Below are 15,165 nucleotides of genomic sequence, written 5' to 3' on the forward strand. Positions count from 1 at the left end.
TTTTTTTTTAATTCGTGGTTTTTGTTTTTTGTTTTTTGTTTTTTTTTTTCAGTGTCCCGGCTCGGGATAGCATCTGAGGAGCGGGGTGTTAGCTACAATCCCGGGACGGGGAGGCGGAGGAGTCGGAAGGGTTGGGCCTGGGAAGGTCAGTAGCAAAGCGCTTACCTAGTGTGACAAAGTTTAAAGCTGTCCTCCTAAGACACGGTCAGGCTGGGCGGTCGTGCACGGCTCACGGAGGACCTGGGCTCAGTTCCCAGCACTCAGCACGTAAGGCGGCTTACTCCAGGGAATCTGACATCTTTGGCCTCCAGAGGTACCTTGTAACTCACATGCACGTAGCACCCCCGCCCCACCCACCCACACAATTAGAAACAATAAAATAGATTTTATAAAATTAGTCTGACCTAAGTGAATGGACTTACAGAAGGAACTTTCGCCGGGCGGTGGTGGCGCACGCCTTTAATCCCAGCACTCGGGAGGCAGAGGCAGGCGGATCTCTGTGAGTTCGAGGCCAGCCTGGGCTACCAAGTGAGTTCCAGGAGAGGCGCAAAGCTACACAGAGAAACCCTGTCTCGAAAAACAAACAAACAAACAAATAAATAAATAAACAGAAGGAACTTTCCAGACTCTCGCACCTATAAACAATGTGATCCAGTAAAAGTCCCACACTAGGAACCTGCTGTAAACACACTTGGCCACAGCCTGACATTTCCTACACTGCGCTCAACTGTCGTATTATTGACTAGGTCCCCAATGCCACCGCTACCGCTCCCAGCCTTTTATTAGACAGGGTTTCACTATGTTACCAAGGACTAGATTCGAACTCCTGGTCTCAGGTGATTGTCCGGCTTCAGCCTTCCAGGTGACAGTGGATAAAAGCCATGTGCTACCATGCCCAGCTGGAGTAGTTAGCTCCTTTCTGTTGAAGCTAGCTTACTTTGGTTGTTGGGATATAGGGAAAACAATTTCTGCTTGTGACTCCCTTTTTTATTATTATTATTATTTTAAGTTTTATGTGCACTGGTGTTTTGCCTGCATGTCTGTCTGTGTGAGGGTGTCGGATCCCCTGGAACTGACAGTGTGAGCTGCCATGTGGGTCTGGGAACTGAACCCAGTCTTTTGCAAGAACAGCCAGTGCTCTTAACTGCTGAGCCATCTCTCTAGTCCCACATCATAGCAATTCTAATGACTCGGTTCCCAAAATATATAACTTGTTGAGACAGGGTCCCATGTAGCCCAGGCTGGCTTTGAACTGGATATGTAGCTGAGGACAAACTTGAACTCCTGACCCTCCTGCTTCTGCTTCCCTGGTACTGGATGACAAGTCTGCATCACCATGCCTGCTGCTTTCCCTACTTTTTTTCTTACCTGTGTCATCTTCCAAAACTCAAGTTCAGGTCAGACATGGTAACTTTCATCTCTAATCCCAGAACTCCAAAGGCTGAGGCAGGAGGATTATGATGGGTTGTGAGGCCAGCCTGAGCTAGAGACCATGACTTAAAAAAGCAAAAAATCAACCACTGTTCCGATGCCATCCTCCAGCTAGTCCTCCCCATCCTCCTTGCCTGTCTCGTTGGCTCTCACCTGCTCCTAACTGTCCTTACATGTCATGACTGCTCCCTGCATTTCCCTGAAGGCACAGACTTCTTCGTATTTTTCTTGACCATCAGCTCTTAACACAATGTCTGTACTTGGTGGGCAGCATTTGATAACTGTTAAGCCGGGGAGGGGGTCCTCAATGCCAAAGTAGCTTGGACCATACTGCAAAGACGAGCTTCCGTGTCTGCGAACAATCTGAAGGACTCCCTTCACGTTTCCTGAGACCAGAAAATGCTAGAGCAAATGAATCCTCACATCCAAAAGGCTGGAACTCGGCCCAGCTCAAGGCAGAAGACACTGCAATCCAGGTGTTAAAACCACACATGCTGCAGGCTCGGAGGGAAGAAATCCTGACAGCTGGGCCAAGTGGTCAAGGATGCTTGCAGCCAAGCCTGAGGGCCTGGGTGGATCCGTAGGACCCAGAGTGCAAAGACTCCTTCCTGTAAGTTATCCTTTGGCATCCACACAGGTACCATAGCAAGCTCCCCTTACCCCCAACAAAATGAATACAAATGTAGTAACATTCAGGGGGAAAAAAAGCAAGGGGCTAGTGACAGAAGGCTTGTCAGCTAGGAACACTGTTGCTCTTGCAGAGGACTCAGGTTTGGTTCCCAGTACCCACAGGGTGGCTCACAGTCATCTTTAACTCTACTTTCCATGGGATTCAGTGTCTGCCTTCTGGCCGCCTCAGGCATGCACTCAGTGCACATACATCAGGCAAATACTCACACAAAGATAATAGTAAAAAAAAAATTTAAGAAAAAAAATACAAGGGCTGGAGAGATGGCTCAGAGGTTAAGAGCACTGGCTGCTCTTCCAGAGGTCCTGAGTTCAGTTCCAGCACCCACATGGTGGCTCACAACCATCTGTAATGAGATCTGGTGCCCTCTTCTGGCATGAAGGCATACATGTAGGCAGAACAGTGTATACATAACATGAATCTTAAAAAAAAAAGAAAGAAGCTGGGCGGTGGTAGCGTACGCCTTTAATCCCAGCACTCGTGAGGAAGAGGCAGGCGGATCTCTATGAGTTCGAGGCCAGCCTGGTCTACAGAGCGAGATCCAGGACAGGCACCAAAACTACACAAAGAAACCTTGTCTTGAAAAACCAAAAAAAGAAAAAAAGAAAGAAAGAAAAAGAAAATCCAAGCTGGGTGGTTGGTGGTGCACGCCTTTGAACCCAGCACTCAGGAGTCAGAGGCAGGTGGATCTCTGTGAGTTCATGGTCTACCTGGTCTACAAAGAGAGTTCCAGGACAGCCAGAAGGAAGGAGGGAGGGAGGGAAGGAAGGAAGGTAGGAAGGAAAAGAGAGAGGGAGAGAAAGAAACCCAGTTATTTTTTAAAAGCAATGAAATTTGGAAAAAGATTCCCAAGTTTAAAAAGAAAAGGTCTGCCCACTGCCTTCTTGGTTTGCAGAGTGACAGTGCTGTCCCCTCCCCTGCCTCCGGCACAGCGATCTCCTTCAACCACTGCAGCCACCTCCCCATCTTAAGGTCAGAAGCTGTTTTCTCTGCCCTGGAAAGGGGGTGTGGCTGAGTGCTGGAGTGAATGCTCGCTCAGCCTGCAGGAGACCTGGGGTTCAATCCCACCACTACACACACACACACACACACACACACACACACACCACCACCACCACCACCACCACCACCCAATAGGTGAAGGATTAAACACAATCAAGCATCAAAATTTATTAACACAAGACAAAGGAAACACATTCAATGAGTTAATAGAACACTGTCCAGCCAGATGTTAAATTTAAAAATGTATACCTAATCTAATTTCAAATAAATAAAAAAAACTTTATACATAATTACACAGTACGATAGTTTGAATTTGACAGGGGTAAATATCATCTTGACAGAAAGTAAACAAAACAGCATTTAGGACTAAAAACTTCATGTGTCTTTAAGTCTCTTCCTCGGGACAAATCTCATGGCTCATCTACACATGCCTAAATCAGGACTGCTGAGTGAAAGGTAAGGCCTGCCGCGGCCTCTGGCTCCAGACACTCTGGGTTTGACATCAAAGCAGACGACACAGGGAATACTAAGGCAGTTAGTTACACTGGAGTTCAGGGTAAGGTGACTAGTCCCCACTGCTTTAGTTAAAATTCCTGGATATTCAAGGAGAGTAACTTATTTGGTGGAGATATTGAGCACCATGCCTGGGGCAGAGACCGTAGCAGAGCCTCAGGCCCTTGGGATTCCAGGAGAGCATTAAGCAAGCACGGCCCAGGACTAAAGTGAGGAGACAGGCTATGGTCGCCAGCAGCCCAGCCAACACAACCGCACACCGAGAGGACTGGTACTGGGAGAACAGGGCCTCTGTGTGCACGGTGGGCATTCTGAGGGCTCAGGTGCATGGGATGGCATGTGTGCAGCTAGAAGAACTCCCTGATCCACCTCAGTCCCTCTCCTGAGGGCCAAAGGTTCACAGATTTCCAGATTAGAAGATTTCTCTTGCCAGGTGCGGCTGGTTGCACAAACCTGTAATTTCAGCACTGGAAGGCTGAGCAAGAGCATCAAGTTTGAGGCCAGCACAGGCTATACAGTGAGACCCTACTACACACACAACACACAAAATTTAAAAAAAAGAGAGTTTTGTGTAACTAAGATAGTTTACTCAGCCCTGCCTCCCTGTTCAGCGGTCAGGAAGGGCTGCAGGCCGTTTCTGGTTTTTGTTTTGGTAATGATGGACTTCATTTGAGGGGCGGCTTTCACTGTTAGTTCAACCAGGAAGTTTCCACTGAATGTGGAAAGGGCCAGAGTGACGCCATCAACAGAAACTCTTCTTAAGAAAAAAGTCGGAGATTAAGGTCTGCTTCAGGGGTCTATCACAAACCCTGTCAAGGAGGGGCCCTGGACTGATGAGGCTCTCCAGGGGCAGCGCTCAGCTTTTGTCCTACTAGTATAATCTGGTTTTCGGGGATGGACCCAAAGCAAAGCCATGGGGGTGGGGGTGGGAGAAGTAGTCATTATCAGAAAGGGGTAAAAAGCTAGAGGCCTGAGGCAAGGTGTGGAGGTGTCTGCTACAAACTCAACACTCTGATGAAGAAGAAAGAAAGCAGAGGTTCTGGGCCAGCCTGGGCTACATGGGATGAGCTCAGTGGTAGAGTGTTCTACCCCAGTATTGTTTTAGAAAAGAGGACACGGGAATGACAACTAGATCATTGCCCTAAGCGCTGGGAGCTGGCCACAGTGAGATGACCTGGCTACAGTTCTGTGCTTGAAGGAGTGGCAGGGCCGCACTCTCCAACATGACAGCCATTAGCCACATCTGGCCACTGAAACCTGAAGTGGCCAGTCTGAACTAAACCTATGTGTTTAATATACACATAGGTTTTCCAAAACTTAAAAAAAAATCAGTAATTTTATATCAAAGTAATAGTACTTTTGGCAAATATATTAAAATCAATATCATATGCTTTAAAAAGGTTTAAAAGATGTGTTCAGCTGGGTACAGTGCACACATTTGATCCCAGCACTCAGGAGGCAGAGGCAGGAAGATCTGTGAGTTTATCACCAGCCTGGTCTACAGAGAAAGTAAGCAGCTAGGGTTACACAATGAAACCTCTTTTTAAAAAGTGGTTATTAGGAAAGTTTAAATTACACATGTGGCTCACATTATTCAGACAATGTGTCCCGGGCTGGTGAAAACAAGTTAATAATTTGCATTCATAAGAGTTACCATTCAAGATAGATTGGTCTACAGTTTTTTTTCTTAGAACTTGCAGATTGTTGACATAGAATGTTTAATACCCAGGCACCTGCTTTGCTTGGTAAAGAATCACAAACTGTTTTAAGAGTTTACACATGCCTGTAATCTCAGCAATGGGGTGGTGGAGTTCCAGGCCAGCTTGGGCTACGTGGAAAGACCCTGTCTCAAACTACAAAGGAAACAAAACTAAACAAAAAAATAAAGAAACAAAGCAAAACAGTTTTAAGACTTCCAAAATAAGCAGGCTGTTTCCTTTGTAGATGAAGCGATCCCTGGATGGGATGTCACTCTGCCCAGGAGGCAGCACCCCTTCCCTGTACACCCCAACCTCCCTCATCACATGCAAACCAATCCTACCCAAAACACAAATGAAGTGGAGCTCTGGAGGTCTTCCTTCTGGGGAACAGGAGCTGGGAGGGGGACGATATGGAGAAGGGGCCATAGAGGCTGAGTCATGAGATTGAAGGTGGCCCAGGAGTGCTGCCCTGGTGAAGAGTCTGGTCTTTGCTTAATAAACCATATTTTTAGGGTAATTACAAGTCTTACAAATTGCTTAAAAACACATTTAGTTTACAGGATGTTACAGTGGGGTAAATAATATGTATTATCAAAATAGTCTAAATAAATATTTACACAATAGACCAGAACAGGTCAAAGAGAACCATTCTGATTTAACAGGTTAATTCTTTTTCACTTGAAGTTTTCTTTAATTTTTAAAAATATTTCTGTAAGAAAAAAATAATAAAATTTAACTATATTCAAATACATGAAGTTTCAGACCAAAGAAAGGAAACTGAGCCAGAGGCCAAACTCAGTCCCACACTGAGTGTGGCCCAGGCACCAGTTATTTCAAAAGAGTTTCTTGCATACATCAGACTTCCCTGTTTCCTAGGAGCCTGGCTATTCCGGCAGCCCGGGCTGGTTAGTGTTAGGATGTGCGCATGTGGCCTACAGTTCAAGAGCTGGCTGACCCCACTGCCTCCCAGCCTGGCGATCGCCCTCAGACTTCGGAGGACAGAGCTCACTCCTCAGTTTTCAGGGGTGGGGGAAGCTCTACACCTGCAGACACAGAGCATGGAAAAAGCAGAACTTCGCAATTCTCTGCAGTCACTCTAAATGCGAAAACAGTTTCAACACTGGCCCGAGTGAACTACTGCAGTTCCGCAGTGGGTTAGGAACGGATGAATCTTAGCTACCTCGAAAATTCCAACATGAGATTTTTTTTTTCAGCTCAGAGGAATGGGTTGAAGAATCCTTAGAAGCTCAAGCTAATTCTGGGGATACAAGCTTTAAAAACAGACACAGGCAGCTCTAGTGCCCCTCCACACACCCCCAGACAGGAGGCGCTGCGCTGCTGCCGGGCAAGCTGGTCTCACCACACCAGGCCCTCGGCGCAGGGGAGCCCAGCTGCGCCAGCTGCAGCTAGGCAAGCTGATTGCTCGGTTCCTTAGCTGAGTTAGTTATGCGCACTCTTATTTACACGATTAAACACTGGTCAGGTGTTCATAATTGAGAATTAAACACATAAAGCGGCTCTCACACGGGTTATTTGATTTGCTTATGGGCTGACTCAAGCTTGGTAGTTTCATATTAAGAAACCCCGTAGAACACCTGACTACGGGAAAATGGCAAAATACAGTACAGAGCGGGGAACTGTGGGACTCAGAAACCCCTTCATGTGAATTCATTGAACTCCCTTACAAAAGTCTAAACATTCGGTAAAAATACAAGTATGTATACCAGACGGGGAAAATGCAACATGCATGGAACTGCGTTAGTACGCGCTGTGGCAGAATTCCCCTTTCCTGGGTGTTCTGGGACTGCAGAATTACGCAGGATGAGATGCAGGCTACTCTGGAGCCATCTTCATGTCAGCTGCAAGCCTGCCCCTAGCCTCGGGTCTCGGGTCTCTCTGAGCCTTAGGATGGCCCCACAGGCCTGGCTACATGTTATAGGCCACATAGATAGGGTCTAACTGATCAGCCAGGAAGCTGTCTCGGAGGTGCATCCTCTGCTTCTCTCCTCTGGAGTTGATGGGGATGACCCCCGGGTCCACCACAACCACAACACCAACGATGAGGTAATGCTCTTCTAGAACCACATTGGTCACCAGAGGAACCAGGTCCAGGGCCTCCTGCTCAGAGCCACACAGCTCCACAACCACCACCAGCAAGTTGGTCCACGTGAACACGGCACTGAAATCCAAAGACACTCAGTTAATATTCATCCTTTAAAAGTACTTATTATTTTAATTTTATGATTATGGGTGCTCACCTGCACGTATGTAAGTGTACCACATGCATGCAGGGCCCGAGGAGGCCAGAGGTCAGAATAGAATGTTGGTCCCCCCCCCCCCCCCCCCCCCCGGAACTAGAGTTCCAGCTGGTTGTAAGTGACCACGTGGGTGCTGAGAACAGAACCCGCATCCTCTGCAGAAGCAGCAAATGCTCCTAACTAATAAGCCCTCTCTCCAGCATCCTCATCTTTAAAACATTTCTTTCTAATTCATGGTGGGGAGGATTCATGTGCATGGGGTGTGGGCCAGAGGATAACTCTGGCGTCAGTTCTCTCCTTCCCCATTTGGGTTCTGGGGATTCCACTCGGGTCATTAGGCTTGGCACCAAGTGCCCGGCCCTGGTCTTTTGTGCTACCTTCTGATGCATGCCCACCCCTGCCCCGAGAATAGTCTTTTCTGCTAGATGTGGGCCGGAGGCCAGCAGCCATGTCTGTGACCAGCTGACTATTTTCTGAGCATCTGAGGGTGGGCCTGCCTGAACTGAGGACACATGTCTGAGAGTTTGGGACTGGGTGGAAGGGCAAGGCAGCTGTTCAGGGAAGAAGGACTGCACACAGGTGCTCACAGCTGTGGAGACAGGAGAGGCAGTGACTCCTGATTGTCCGTCCACCTGTCCCTTGTTCTGAGACTCAGTGTCTTTACAGAAGGGCAGCCAGCCAGGTGTTCTTCCCATTTACTCCTCAACTCAAGTGTCGTTTATTTGTCTGAGATGGTCTCTCTCACTCAGGAGAGCCAATATGTCTGACTTCACTTACGCTCCCCTGCCCCATAAGACAGGGTTTCTCTATGTACCCCTGGCTGTCCTGGAACTACCTCTGTAGACCAGGCTGGCCTCGAACTCACAGAGATCCACCTGCCTCTGCCCTCCTGAGTGCTGTCGCTCGCAAGGTGTCACACATTGCGTGAAAGTACTGTGAGGCCGACACACTTTCCACTGGGCAGTCACTGTATCAGAAGGTATGAGCTGGCTTTTGATATACAATGCTAATGGATTTTTAAAATGATTCCAAAGATTAAAGGTAGATACAAGTAATATTTGGTTATACTAAAGTCAAATATTTAAAATCAGTTATGGCACCAACTTCCCTACATGCTTTTATACAAGTTTCTTCATGTAAAGATGTTCTTGCCTTGATCAATCTGGTTTTAGGTCTGGAGAGAGATTCTGACCCAGGCAGTACAGAAGACTCCTTTTTTGTGTGTTTGTTTTGAGGCAGGCTTTCTTCCTTGGGTAGCCCTGGCTCGTCTGCAACTCCAGATGTTCCTGTGTCTGTCCCGCAGTGCTAGCATACAGGTAAACATGTGCAGCGAGGACATCTTAGACAAAGGGGTATTTGGAAAGCACGAGCAGCTATCACAGAACCGTGGTCATGCAACAAGGGGCAAGCTGGAGAAGGACGCAGGAGCTAAACAGAGAGGGAACCGCAGGCACTGAGAACCCAGAACAACACTCAGGAGGCAGAGGCAGGTGGATCTCTGTGATTTTGAGACTAGCCTGATCTACAAAGGGAAGTCCAGGACAGTTAGGGCTACAGAGAGAGACCCTGTCTCAAAACAAACAAACCAACAAACAAAACCAAGAATGAAGTGCTGGAGACGGCTCAGCCGTTAAGAGCACTGGCTGCTCTTGCAGAAGACAGGAGCTCTGATTCCAGTACCTATGTCGGGCAGTTCATAACCACATGTAACTCCAGCTGTAGGTGGACCCAGCATCCCTTCTGGACTCCATGAGTACCCTTATACATGTGACATATACTCACACAAACACACAAGTTAAAAACAAACAAACAAACAAAAAACCCCAGAATGAAAACCAGTAGGTGAAACTCAGTTTTAATTTTAGTGAACTTCCCATCAGTATGAGGTTGGCTAATGCCTGGATGAGGGAAAGGCAGGCAAGTTCCTGCGATGCACAAACCAGCTGAAATGGAACCCGTCCTTTCCACCTGCTTCCCACGACAGGTAAAAAGCACATGCTGATTTGATCCTTTTGTTGATCAGCACAAGAAAGTATGGCAAGGCAAGCCTTTATCATCAGCCATCTTTCTATCATCTATTTATCGTGCCCGGGAGAGGGAGCATCTGTGTGCACTACAGCCCACACGGAGGGGTCAGAGGACACCCATGGGCGTTGGTTCTTGCCTTCTACCAAGTGAGTTCTGGAAACCGGGCCACCTACCAGGACCAAGGTGAGCCTCTAAATGAGTGTGTTGAGTCTACAGACAGTCGTTCCTACCACATTATACTGACTTCCTAGGGGCAGGTGACCTGCTAATTCTTCTACCTATGAGAGTCTGCTCTTACAAAGTGACTCAGTCCATAGCGTCCCACCATGTTCTGTGGTGGCTCCAAGACCTTTTTGGCTCTGGTGAACAGGCTTTGATGGCCACAGTGGACCATGCAACCAAGATGGAAAGTGATCTACATATTCCTTAGCTTGGGACAAATGACTGATTAGCCAGATCAATTTTCCTCATTACTAAAGCTAAAGTGGGAATAGTTGTATTGGGAAATTACCATTCGGCAATGCTCCTGTGGACTCGGGACACGGAGGTCTCTATGTCAATCGGATGGTATCGTAATCCTCTCAGCTCCAGTGTCTCATCCAGCGCACCCACCACATACAAGGCATCGTGACGCTCTGAAAGAAGGAAGACAAGCGTGTTTCAGATGCCACCAACTACCATTCATGCTGGCATTAAGAGCGCAGGGTTGATGTCGCCAGTCAGCGGGCTGTGACTCGGCCAGTTCCATAAGGTCTTGAGTCCTTCTACTTGCTCTGTGAGACAGAAATAAGGTTAAAACGCTGCTGTGAGGAATATATTTAGTTTGGATTGGAGAGATGGCTTGGTAGGTGTGTGCCACATAGAAGTGGAAAGAAAGAACTGACTCAGAGTTTCCCTCGGACCTCCACATCTGTGTGGTGGTGTGCACGAACACACACATTTTTTTAAGATTTTTTTTTGAGGGTTTTTTTGAGACAGGGTTTCTCTGTGTAGCCCTGTGTGGGAGCCCGTTCTCGGGGTCCTCGTGGCTTTACCCAGCAGGTCCGCATAGAGGATGATTAGACCACAGGCCTGAGTGCAGGTGTCTGAGATGGTCTGCACTTGGCTGTGCTGGGGGAGGAGGTCTTCTGCTCCACCCCTTGGCGTCTCTATAAAAACCCTGGGGCAGAGACAGTCGGGGCCTGTTGGAATAGGTTCCAGGCCCTCTCGAGGCTATCCTTTATTTTCTATCTGTTTATCTCCGCAAGATTCTCCGCAATAAATCCTTCTATCTAATATTTCCTGCTGCTCGCACTCAAGAAAACTCTGGGGAACTGTGGGGGTGGTTGGGTAAACGCCCCACAGCCCTGGCTGTCCTGGAACTTGCTTTGTAGACCAGGTTGGCCTCGAACTCATAGAGATCCACCTGCCTCTGCCTCCCCTGGGATTAAAGTCATGTGCCATCACCACTCAGCATGATTTTACTTTCTAATTGTGTGTATATGTGTATCTGTATGTCTGTACATGCCCTAAGGGCCCAGAAGAAGGTTCTGGATCCCCAGAGCTGGAGCTACAGGTCAAGCCATTTCACCAGTCCCAAATTAAAAACAATAAACAGGGGCTGGAGAGATGGCTCAGAGGTTAAGAACCCTGGCTGCTCTTCCAGAGGTCCTGAATTCAATTCCCAGCAACCACACGGTGGCTCACAACCATCTAATGAGATCTAGTGCCCTCTTCTGGACTGCAGGGATACATGCAGGCAGAACACTGTCTACATAATAAATAAATAAATCCTTAAAAATAAACAAACAAATAAATAAAATGATTTTGTAAGGTAGTTGACATGGTGCATGGTACATTGTTCCGTGCTCAAATGTAGCCATTCTTATTACTGTTTGTGACAGGAATTGTGCTAAGTGCTAGAGAGCCACAAATGACAACAGGTGGGTTTTGCTCTGAAGCCATAAACGGGGGCTGGTGAGGCGGCTGAGCAGATGGGGGACTGTCAATAGGACACACATGGTGGAAGGAGTCCCAAAACCTGCAAACTGTCCTCTAGTCTATACACACACTCTCTCCCCCTCCCCCATCTTATGCCTGAGCATATACACATACAATAATTAGGTTAATAACTAAAAATATTCTTTTTTAAAAAGACCTAGCTGGGGGAGACACAAACAGGAATTCCCCTGTAGCAAGTTAAGAGAAAGACAGGCATGGGTAGGCATGAACTCTGAGGAGTTGGGGATACAAATGAGCTCTAATCAAGGATTTGAAAAGAGCTTCTAGAAATGTTGACGCCATGGCTGACCTTTGACAAATGAACAAGAATTAGTCAGATATGGCTGGAGGAGGGGAGAGGGAGGAAAGGACCTGAGACGGGCAGCGGTCATGCACCAGTTTCCAGACTGCAGAGCATGGAGATCAGTCCACCAGGTTCAACCCAGCAAGCACACAGAAGGAAGGTGGCTTTTGCAGTATTTTTCTGGTAAGAGTAGATTTCTTTTCTTTTTTAAGATTTATTTATTTATTATGTATACAGTGTTCTGCCTGCATGTATCCTTGCACACCAGAAGAGGGCACCAGATCTCATTACAGATGGTTGTGAGCCACCATGTGAGTGCTTGGAATCGAACTCAGGACTTCTGGAAGAGCAGACAGTGCTCTCAACCCCTGAGCCATCTCTCCAGCCCAGTAAGAGTAGATTTCTGATGATGAAATAATAGCAGAAACACGGCAGCAATGGAGTAATAATGTTTCCTATGTGCCAGCACTGGATGTACCACATCACTTAATCGCACATCATTTCCAATGCTCTGGACACCGTGCTCTGACTCTTGAGTAGAGCAGGTAGAATGTCTGCTCACAGTCACCTGACTAGGGACCACATCCCTCATCTCCATGGTGACAGCGGCTTCCCCATGAAATATGGAAAAATGGGGTTGGGGATTTAGCTCAGTGGTAGAGCGTTTGCCTAGCAAGTGCAAGGCCCTGGGTTCGGTCCTCAACTCTGGAAAAAAAAAAAAAAAAGAAATATGGAGAAATGATACACACTGCTAGGCTAAGGAGAAATGCTCTCGCTGAGGCCTTTCAGCGCATGATGTTTTCAGGATCAGTCCTTCTGTGTGCAAACAAAGCCGGTGTTGAGAAGTCTGCAGTGGCTACCAATGCCAGTGAGCAGGAAAGTGTGAAGGGGGCAGCAGAGGAGCTGTGATGATCAGCTGGGCAGAGGATGATGTCAGGGAACCCTCCGAGAGAGCACTGCCAAAAAGCAGGTTTGGGTCCACTTCAGAAACAATTCCCAGGCCAAGCATGGAAGCACACGCCTTTAACCCCAGCACTACGGAGGCAGAGGCAGGTGGTTCTCTGTGAGTTTGAGGCCAGCCTGGGCTATGTAGTAACACCATTAAAAACAAAAACAAAGAACCAACTCCCCGTCAGTGACAGAGGATGCTTGTTTCTCCGGGACTCAGAGCAGTGTGCCGGGGCAGAGCAGAGGAAGGAGGAAGGGTTGTCCCACTTGCTCAGCGTTGGCGTCAGCTCTCAGAGTTCTGCTCTGCCTGGAGGATCCACTCACCCCAGGAGCACTGCTGGGGTTACAAGCTGCTCCAACACCCTGTTCCTGAGGGCTTCCGTTCCAGACAGTCCTCAGAGGGCAAAGGTTCCTACTTCAAGTGAATGTGACTCCATTATGTGTTTGAAGGGTGCAGAGGGGACTCTATACTCCTCCGCAGATGGGTGGAATAGGCTAGCCAGTGTTACGTAAACAAGGCAGCTGGGAAGAGAACAGGGGTGGAAGATACCTCCAGTGGCTGCCGTGAGCTCGGTCCTGCGGACGAACCCAAGGTATCCTGTCCGGGCCCAGAGAGTCTGAGCAGCATCTCCGAAGCTCAGGCGGGTGTTGAAATGATCAGCTTGAAGAGTCTCGCTATCGTAGATGGTGTAGTAGCCACTGGCTGTATGGGGGCTATTTACCCAGATCTACAAGAAAAGAAAGACGACGACAGCGGTTTATGATGTTTTTAAAGTCTCATTTTCCGATTAACAACACAACCACAACAGTGTGTAGCTGACGTTGACCTCATCAGCTCTGACACACTGACAACCACACAGCCGCATCACTGTTATTCTCACTCTACAGGTAGAAAGAAAAGTCTAAAAAGTCTCTAAGATGCAGGACTAGAAAGGAGCCCCACCCTGGTGGTTAGCACCAGAGGCTGTGCTCTTAACCACTAGGCTGCACTGCCTCCCTGGGTTCATTTCTCACAGACTTCCAGATTCCCACAAAAGCACCAAGGCACAATTACTACACTTCTGTGTAACCAAGGCACAAGGCTCTTGAGTTTACAATGTAAACAGGGCAAGAGCTGACAACCGGTAGTACCGGCCACCCCTTGATCTGTTGACAACTTGACAGACGGCCTGTTGTTGTGCATTGCAGACACAGGTATAGGGCACATGACTACGACAAAGTCTCTATTCCTTCTGTGAGGTGATGTCATCGTTACTAGAGCTGAGGAAACACGTCTGGTGAGGAGGGCAGCCTGCCCATCCTTGACAGCTGGAAACTGGCTGTGGTGGTGTGAATGAGAACGGCCCCCACAGGCTCACACATTTGAACTCTTATCACCAGGGAACGGCACTATTTAAAAGGATTACAAGGATTAGGAGGTGTGGCTTTGTTGGAGGAAGTGTGTCACTGGGGGTGGACTCTGCCAAGCCCAGAGTCTGTGACTGTCTGTCTGTCTGTCTCTCTCTGCCTACAGATCAGGCAGTTCCTGTTCCAGTGCCTGCCTGTATGTCTCCATACGCCCATCACGACACTAATGGACTAAACTTCTAAAACTGTAAGCCAGGCCCGATTAAATGTTTTTCATATACTAGTTGCTGTGGTCACGGTGTCTCTGCACAGGAACAGAACAATGACTAAGACAGTGTCAGAGGCTGCTCTCTGGCACCCACACTGCCAAGCCTCCTCCACTAAGCTGTGTGTCCATCAGCAGTCCTCAGAGATCTGGGGGAAGGGAGAATAGAAGAGAGCCTGAAGAGGATTTTCATATTAAAGCAAATACATAAATAAATAAATTTTGGACTATAACACTCATGTGAGTTTAAAAATGTAGACATGTGGCTCCTCTTGGTTCCAGCTCTTCACACTTGGCTGGTTTGCTTTCAGCTAAGGGGAAGGCAGGGAACTACTCTGAGAAAATTTCTACCCAGTCTTGATTTCACTATCAGCCTTCTCCCTTTCCATAACAGCTTTCCAGAAAAAAACAGATATTCCCCATGGAGGGAACAGAGTTCAGTCTAGTTCTGTTGGCTTGTTAGCGTGTGGTCCTTAAAATCTTGGCTAGAGATTTCAGAGTGAGCATGAGATTCATGCCTCTCTCACCCAGATGAGAGTCACACCTACCTCACCCAGGTGAGAGTCTCCCACAGGCCCTTTGGTCTCAGGATTAACGATAACCACTTTTACTCCAGGTAAGATCTAAGGATCAAAAGGGAAATACAAATGTTCAGCTCAGTCAAAGCTCCTGGCTCTGGCTTTAGCTTCACTTACTGGCAG

At 47.8% G+C, this 15,165-nt stretch overlaps 1 protein-coding gene across 1 annotated transcript in view; it reads right to left on the reverse strand.

Annotated features, from left to right (window-relative positions):
• Positions 1-4,400: 4,400 nt before the first annotated feature.
• Dip2b (disco interacting protein 2 homolog B) overlaps positions 4,401-15,165 on the reverse strand; it is a 206,093-nt gene continuing 195,328 nt past the window's right edge. The window contains exons 35-38 of the mRNA XM_059246852.1: positions 15,013-15,087; positions 13,403-13,580; positions 10,132-10,255; positions 4,401-7,513 (exon numbers count right to left, since the gene is read on the reverse strand). Coding sequence (XP_059102835.1) covers positions 7,261-7,513; positions 10,132-10,255; positions 13,403-13,580; positions 15,013-15,087 — 630 coding nt within the window. The 3' untranslated portion in view covers positions 4,401-7,260. The remainder of the gene's footprint in view (positions 7,514-10,131; positions 10,256-13,402; positions 13,581-15,012; positions 15,088-15,165) is intronic.

This window comes from Peromyscus eremicus, chromosome 20 (assembly GCF_949786415.1).
Source record: "Peromyscus eremicus chromosome 20, PerEre_H2_v1, whole genome shotgun sequence".
Lineage (NCBI taxonomy): Eukaryota > Metazoa > Chordata > Mammalia > Rodentia > Cricetidae > Peromyscus > Peromyscus eremicus.